This window comes from Anneissia japonica, unplaced genomic scaffold (assembly GCF_011630105.1).
Source record: "Anneissia japonica isolate Jap-2015-1 unplaced genomic scaffold, ASM1163010v1 scaffold287740_len772037_cov194, whole genome shotgun sequence".
Taxonomy (NCBI): Eukaryota; Metazoa; Echinodermata; class Crinoidea; order Comatulida; family Comatulidae; genus Anneissia; species Anneissia japonica.
Genome location: NW_022736571.1, coordinates 358,660 through 367,234, shown reverse-complemented (window position 1 = coordinate 367,234; position 8,575 = coordinate 358,660). Strand labels below are relative to the sequence as shown.

At 31.2% G+C, this 8,575-nt stretch overlaps 1 protein-coding gene across 1 annotated transcript in view; it reads right to left on the bottom strand.

Annotated features, from left to right (window-relative positions):
• Nucleotides 1–8,575, bottom strand: part of LOC117116800 (leucine-rich repeats and immunoglobulin-like domains protein 1) — a 45,879-nt gene that overhangs the window by 19,455 nt on the left and 17,849 nt on the right. Inside the window, exons 8-10 of the mRNA XM_033260895.1 lie at nucleotides 6,640–6,711; nucleotides 6,472–6,540; nucleotides 4,460–4,531 (exon numbers count right to left, since the gene is read on the bottom strand). Coding sequence (XP_033116786.1) covers nucleotides 4,460–4,531; nucleotides 6,472–6,540; nucleotides 6,640–6,711 — 213 coding nt within the window. The remainder of the gene's footprint in view (nucleotides 1–4,459; nucleotides 4,532–6,471; nucleotides 6,541–6,639; nucleotides 6,712–8,575) is intronic.

Sequence of the window (8,575 nt, the reverse complement as noted above, 5' to 3'; positions counted from 1 at the left end):
CTTTTAATATCAATTTATCATTTCACATTAAATACAATATCTGATATCAGACTTTTTCCAATATATAATGTAATATAATAAATACAAATACGTGTCACTACTTTTGATGTTATTCTTTGACTATGCAGTACAGTAAACAAATTTAACAGAACAAAACATGTTTTACATGGTGGTCACCTTGAAATTTAATATGGCTGCTAAATGACCTTGACCTAAAATGGCTGTCATAATGACCTCTGATAAAATAGTTCCTATCAAAAATTGAATTTTGTGAGCTTATGTATGATTTTGCTGTAAAACACGACCACTTACAAACTATGAAGATTTTCTACGTATTTAACAGAAAAATGAAATTTAATGACCATAAATGACCATCTGATCATGTCACAAGTGCTATAAATCATTGACCATGAAAATATATTTTTAGACATTCTTATTGGAAGTAGTTTAAAAGCCGATATATTGATAAATATATGTTTTGCGTGGCAGCCATTTTGAAATTCAAGATGGCCGTTAGAATGACCTCAAATGAAATATTGTAGTTCATAATAAAAATTTTGAAATCTGAGATCGTGGGTATGATTCTAATGTAAAATTTTGCATTTACGTAATTTTAAAGATACCATACAATTTTGACCTTGAATGACCTTAAATTTTTTTGGATTTTGGCAATCTGACCATATCAAATATGATATGATGTTATTCCTCGATCAAATAAACATACTCTTAGACATTAGAATTATAATTCAAAGTGATTTAGGAGCGGAGATATAGATAAACATAGGTTTTATAAGGCTACCATTTTGAAATCCAAGATGTTTCTACCAAAAATTGAATGGTATGACCATAAGGAGCATGTTAACAAAAATTTGCGCTTTTGTCCGGAACGTCCACATTAAGTCCAAATATGGCCCTAAGCTGCCGTACTACTACACCGGATTGTCCAAAAATGTATAATTTATTTTCTAGATCTTGACAAACTATTATAGAAAGTTTTATTTATATCCATTGATTTTTTTAAAAGAGATATTTAGGTATGGAACTTAAGAAAAATAATAACCCCACATTTACACCCTCAACTGGAGTATCCCCGACACATAATAATTTCTTCCTTGTAACTTTCACGAATGTTTCATTCAGCTCCGTTGCTTCGTTTTTTAAAAATATCTGGTCTGTGACGTTTTTCTTTGAATGGTTCTCTGATCTACTCCAGATGGTCACAAACATTTTAATAATTTCAGACCTTAACAAACTGTTATAGAAAGTTTCAATTATTATTACTAATGATATTTTTTAAAAAGATTATTAGGTATCGGACTTATGGCCTCAAATTTGCACTCTAAACTAGATCTTCCCAACACATAGTAATGTCTTCCTTGTAACTTGCTTAAACTTTTCAGAAAGTTTATTAAGATCAATTGACACGTTTTTGGAATATTTGTTGGAGACTCTTTGCCCTTAAATTACTTAAATAGACCTCTTACTCTAGAGTTACAGTAAATATTATGCTTCGACAAATCATGGAAAGTTCTAAACATGAGAAGTGACCAAAGTGCCGGACGGAAAACCCAGTGCAAAAAGATAGGAAAAACCATATGCAAGAAAAAAGGGGAAATATCAGATCAAATACTTGGAAAAGCCAATAATAATAATAAACAAAAACGTTATTACCTCCTCAAAGAGGTTATTTTTTATTATATGTTATGTGTGTTTCTCTGTATGTCAGCAGCCTCCAGCCTATAGTTTTAGGTCCACATGCATCGGATTTTTAAAGATGACTTCTGATTAATGGAACCACAAATTACTCATTCGTCTTTAATGCATCAAAAAATGTAAATACAAAAGGTAACCAAGATATAGCTAAAGATAATCAAGCTTGGCAGTAAATAATAATAATAATAATAATAATAATAATAATAATAATAATAATAATATTCGAAAAATATCTCATCTGTGTTGGTATTTGAATGTACTAAAAGTTTAAACTTTTGATCACAACACAAATAAATTTCCTTACCGTGATAATAATAATAATAATAATAATAATAATAATAATAATAATAATAATAATAATAATAATAGTAATAGTAATAATAATAATAATAATAATAGTAATAATAATAATAATAATAATAATAATAGTAATATATTAATAATAATAATAGACCTGAATTATGTTATTATGTATGTTCTGATTAATGTAGTATTTTTAATTTTGAAGAAAAAGGTAGACTGTTCCAAATAATGGCACCAGAGAATGTAATTCTGGACCTCCAAGATTAATATGACACGAAGGAATAGCTACATTAAAATGATTATTGAACCGTGTACTATATGTATGGTCAGTAATTTCAATATAATCAGATGAAACCATTACCACATATTTCTTATTAATTGAACTATTTGCATAACATTTCCACTTGAAAACCAATACATGGCATGTATAAGTGTAAAACGTTCCAGTGTGTTTAGTCAGAAGATGTAAGGTATACAACTAATACAATAAAAGGCGTTTTCTGTTAGCCGTGTTGGTGTATTTTTTCTCAGTAGGTTATGGTAGAAAATTAGGTGGGCTCTCACATTTTTTTACATTGTCTTGAAAATATAATGTTTAAATACTATTGGCCGGGTTGGTGTATTTTTTCTCTGTAGGTTATGGACGGAAAGTAGGTAGGCTGTCACATTTTTTACAGTGTCAGTAACTGGAAATATAATGTTTCAATACTATGTTGTTTGAATTCTTTGTTTGAAACGTAACATGTGTAGTGAAAAGTAAGCCGACAGTAAATTTTAGCATCTCTACAAGAGAGAAATGTTTATGTGTTGTTGAAGATCAAATTTATGGTGTGAATTTGAGGATCACTTAAAGTTCTGACGTCTCAGACCTATATATCTATTCAATGGATCAAAATGAAACTTTCAATAATAGTTTTTACATTGCAATTAAGCAATTTATACAATTTTGTGACGATTTTGCGTAGGGTGTAAATATGAAGACTATTTTAAAAAAAATGTCATACAACCACATTTTCCAATTACTACTCAAGTAGCCTGAATAACCAGGTGGACTGGAAGTAATTATCAAGTGTTGGTGACTATCCACATACGGGTTTGAATTTGAGGGTCATTTAAAGCTCTAAGGTCCCAGGCCTAAGTATCTCTAAAACCTGATCAATTGACCTAATTAAAATTTCCATAATAGTTCGTCATTCTTTAATAAAGAAATGTTTAAATATTGGTGAATATAAGGAGTACCATGTGGATATTCGGACCATTTAAAGAAAAACTGTCCTAGACTAGTTATTTAAAAAATAATAATCAAGTGTTCTGAATGAAGCTTTAATCAAAGTGTAACCAATTTTCAAGAAAGAATAAGATTACTAAGTGTTGGTAGTTTCCGGTGTGAAGTTAGAGGTCATTTATGTGTTAACGACCCAGACATAAATATCTTAAAATCTAGCCAATGGAGCAAAATAAAACTTTGCAGAATGGTTTGACGTGGTCCAATAATGAAATTATTACATTTTGGTGTGACATATGAAGGCCATTTAACGGTAAAACTCGCAGACCAGATATTACAAAAACTGACGGACTTATCTTAATGACATTTTCTTAAAAAATATGCTTAAAGGAAGAAACTATCGAATTTTAGTAGCTGCCAAGATGCGCGTGTAGTGAAACTTGTAGTGAAAGTGCGAAGGTCCAAAACCTAAATATCTCTATTAAAGTATATGTACTCAAGAATAGTTTGTATTGCTTTAATGATAAAATGTTAAAACTTTTTTGGGCCCATTTGAAGAACATTTTTGGACTGGTAATTAAAGTATGTAAAAGCAAGTTTCAAACTAGCTGAAACTATGTTGAAGGCAAAATTAACGTTAAATGCATCAATAAATTACCATAATAAATTACTCAAGATAGATGAGCTAAAAATGCACTCACCTACATAAGGTCGACTCATATTATAGCGCGCAATGGTTATGGCTACAAGGTTCCTGCCATTACCATTGCAGCAATAGTTCGGGTCTCACTGTTCTCACTCTTCGGGTCTCGCTGTTATATGTGAACATGAATTTTTTTTTTTTTTTTTTTTTTTTTTTTTTTTTTTTAGAACAGGAATGTTTTCCTATTTTTGGTACTATTATTACTTTTTTGTTTTTCTGGTTTTTTTTTAAACTTATACTTTGTAACGACATTTTTTTTCTGCAATTTTAACTTCTTATCATAGCAATGAGATATCTATTGTTTCTATGGTGTATTTATTATAGAAAAATGTATAACCTGTTTCAATATTTATACTTATATTTATACTTTATTTGCGGGAACTTAACTCCAGCAGTGAGAAAATTGAATTGAACGAAATTGCATTGCATTCTTATATCAGTGTAGTTATTTAGACATACGACTGCAAAATTGTAATTAACATGATTAAAATTGTATTTTGCATTTAACTACTTACAACACCATTATCTTTCCCACCTCAGCAAATGCCTCAGGGTCAATATGCTGCAATTTATTGTACGATAATACTCTGCGAAGAAGATAAGAAGAAATATAATACTGCGTTACAACAAAATATAGCACAAAACCACGAAGGATGAACAAAAAAGGATAGTGTTTATGCCCTCTCTTTATTTCACAGTTTATGATGAGATAACGAATACTGTCCACCCTCCAATTCAAGACCACTTTGTTTAGCTGAAATTTGGGGCGGTCTCGGGATTCGGACTCAATTAAGAAACCTCTGAATAGCGACCATGTGCTTGAAACCCAAGAAGGGGGGGGGGGGGGGGGGGGGGGGCACGTCACAAAACAAAAAGTTTGCTCCCCCCATAAAATAAAAAATAAGGCTAGGCTTATGCTCAAGAAAATGGGTTAATGCTTTCTCAACTTCCCTTTATTGACGTTCATCAAAACACATCAAAAACTGCGTTCAAGAGATATACCGGTACTTTAACATATCTGTCACGGTTAACGTGTATTCGGGAATCTAAGAAGCAATATTTTTCAGTGGGCGTGGCCACCGAAAATAAATTCTACGCCCCCACCCCCACCATCCCCTCATTTTAATACTGCTAGATACGCCACTGTAGAGACCATGTGCTTGAAGTGATCTCCAAGCAGCATAATTAGAGGGTAACCAAATTTGCAACTTTAAAATGGAGACCAAAGATAAAAGTGGTCTCAAAAGACAACATAAGAAAATCAATAATTTATTTCTACAAAGAGGATGAGCAGAAATTGAATACTGCGTGAAAACAATATGAAAGTGGCACAAAAAACCACAAAACATGAAAAAAATAACATGATGGTCATGACGTGACACGTCCTACCTATTACATAGATCTATACAAACAAATAGAGTGCTGACTACGTGACGAAGCAATACAGATGCGAATGTTTATTCATTTAAAAAGGCCGCAGTAGAAAAGCGAAACCATCAGGATTACTATACATATAACTATAAATAAGCCCTCTGACCTAGTATTATTTTAATAATAATAATAATAATAATAATAATAATAATAATAATAATAGGGCGTGCAAATTAGCAGTTCTTGAGTAAGTATTTGTTACGGTGACAACAGGCGACGACCAACTCGGGTCGTTTGTTCAACGGTAGGATGCGATGATGTAAAATACTTTTCTGCTAGGCATAGATTGCAGAGCTTAGTAATATTGCTGTATGGGAGTACTCGTTGAAATATGTTGCTGCCTTTGAATTCCCATATATACTTGGTCAGCCTCGTACTTGATGCTTGAGGTGATTAAAGTAGTGCTTGTCTGCAGTCTATCTGTATTTAAACGTTTTCTCCGTTATTGTAAGATACTGTGTTGTGTCGTTTTGCTTGGTGGTAGTAATATTTATTAATAATAATAACAATAACAATAACATTAACAATAACAGTAACAATAATAATGAATTATTGTATTAATATTAATCATTAATTAATATTCATAAGAAACTATTGTAACCAAAAAAGGGCCAATGGAGTATCTGATTTAAAAAGTACTAATGAAAATCGAAATCGTCTACGCCACATCGCAACACTCAACCGTCAGCATAGCTGTATTCAAAACTTTAATGTTAAGTTGAGGTCATCATTAAAACGGTGATTTAAGCGTATTATAATTGGCCGAATCTACGGCAGCCATCTCGTATGGTACATACACAGCTCTGCGTTTTCGAGCATTGAATACATGGATTTAGTGCTCCAGATCGGTTTTAAAGTATGTTTGGTAGGACCAAGTTCATTAACAAAAGTTAATCACAATTAAGTGGTACACATAACCTAAATAATCAATATAATCACTGGTAGTTTTGTAAACCATATGAAACAAGTCTATTTCGATCTTAACTCTAAATAAAGGTACACAAATATATTTCCAACATTAAAACAAAAAAAAAATCAATACATTTCGTTTAAAATTACCATTACTACAAAAAAAAAACGTTTAAACAATACTTACAACTGGTATAAATAACTTGAGTTAATAAACCTCGGTGGAAGGTGCTTAATTGAGTTGAAACCTAAAGATCTGGAAAAAGAAATTTAAGTGATAATTATGGACTGAAGTTAAATTTATTATCACTTTCAACCTTCCCATAAACAAAAAACACCCAAAGCCTTTTCTTACACCTTAGACATGACTCCAATATTTCTGAAACTTCCTGTTTTAATTTCCTTAATGCCGGTGTAGTCTATATATCTGGAAAAAATAATATTTGAGTACACATTTACACAGTGGCTATTATAATGTGTTTTAGCAACATTTAGTAGTTTCTCATAATCAAGGTCGGTAATAATAATAATAATAATAATAATAATAATAATATGTCTGTTTGAACAACAAAACGTAGGGCTTTTCCCCATTGCTTTAATGAGAAATTAAGTTGAAATTGCAAAAAAAGGAAGCCATTAAAATGTATAAAGTTAAAAAACACAGAAAACCAATATAATTTTAATAAAGGGGGAAAAATAAGAGGGAAGAAAACCAAAACCAAGTTTACTGCAACGTTATTAATGAGATTTGAACTATGGCTGCAAAGGTAATAGTGAGGTACATCGTGACTCATAACCATTGAGCACCATAAGCCGACCTTGCATAGGACAGTGCATTTTTAGTTCATATCAACGCAATGACTGAACTCAAAAATTGTTCATGCATTTCACGGTAGTTTTGAGTTTTACCTAGCTGTAACTGCTTTAAGCGCTATAGAAAACGCAAAAAAAAATATTTAATCAACTGTCAACAACAAAAAAATCGTTCAGAGTAAACCAGGGAAGACAACTAGCATTTAGCTAGCTGCATTGCCTGATGAAGATCCGATGACATCGGTTCGAAACGCAGCAAGTAATTTAAAGTTTTGGTTTACTCTACACGAAATTTCAATATCAGTAAATAAATATATAAATAAACAGGGGCAATACATAGCCGCCTGCCATTTTCGTTAGCGGAGCTAATATCAATAACAATAACATTACGAACAACCAAAAACGATCAAATTAACGAGTTCATTAAAATTACCACTAACACAACAGCATTAGGAATATAAAATTATTATTGAAAGTCATATTAATAAGATAAATAATAGCCTTAACAATAATATGCTTAATAATAATAATAATAATAATAATAATAATAATATTAATAATAATAATAATAATAATAATAACCAACGAACACAAGTTTGATTAACAAAATTAAGAATTTGTTGTGCAAGATAGAAAACTTAAAATGAATTTCAATCTATGAGAGTCCGAAGAATTACCACAAAGCATGTTAACACCAAGGTAATACAACAAAATTTGCATTAAAACGATAAAAGTGAAATCAACACAATGAAGACTAATGCTTATATATAAGCCAAACCAGTCACTCGTCTCAAAAATCGATTTTTAGTTATAATAATAATAATAATTTATTAGGAACTACACTGTTCAGCATATAAAATTAAAAGCAATCTTAAACTAAAAAAAACTTAAGGCAAAGTAAAGTGATGCAAACAATCACATGAACAATTATACAAACACAATACAAACGTACATGAAATACACATACAGTACATAAGTACATATATATCCATACACAACTGTATATCCAGTCACATGACTGTACCGTACTCACAATTATAAACATAAAGACATACAGTACATACTGAACTCTATACTAAAATATCCTCTGTATCTACTGGAACCGAGCCACATAGCTTGTATTCCACTATTTACATTCACACCTGGGGTGTGTATATATATATTGCCTTGGTTTGGCTCTGTAATCATTAGTGGTCGTGGGACTAGTTTGGGCCCTACCTAAGCTGGTCGAACTTTCGTTTGGGTCTATACCCTAGCTGCACTGATGACGCCTGGAAGGCCAAAACGGATCCGTCTGCAGATATTGGGATTCCTTCCAGTGGATGCTTAGTTTATTTTGTCAGTCTGATCGGATTTCTCTACTGTTCCGTATTAATTTTAAATTTTATGTGTTTTTCCCATTTGCTTTTTAAAATTTATATATATATATATATATATATAAAAACATATATTGCCTTGGTTTGGCTCTGTAATCATTA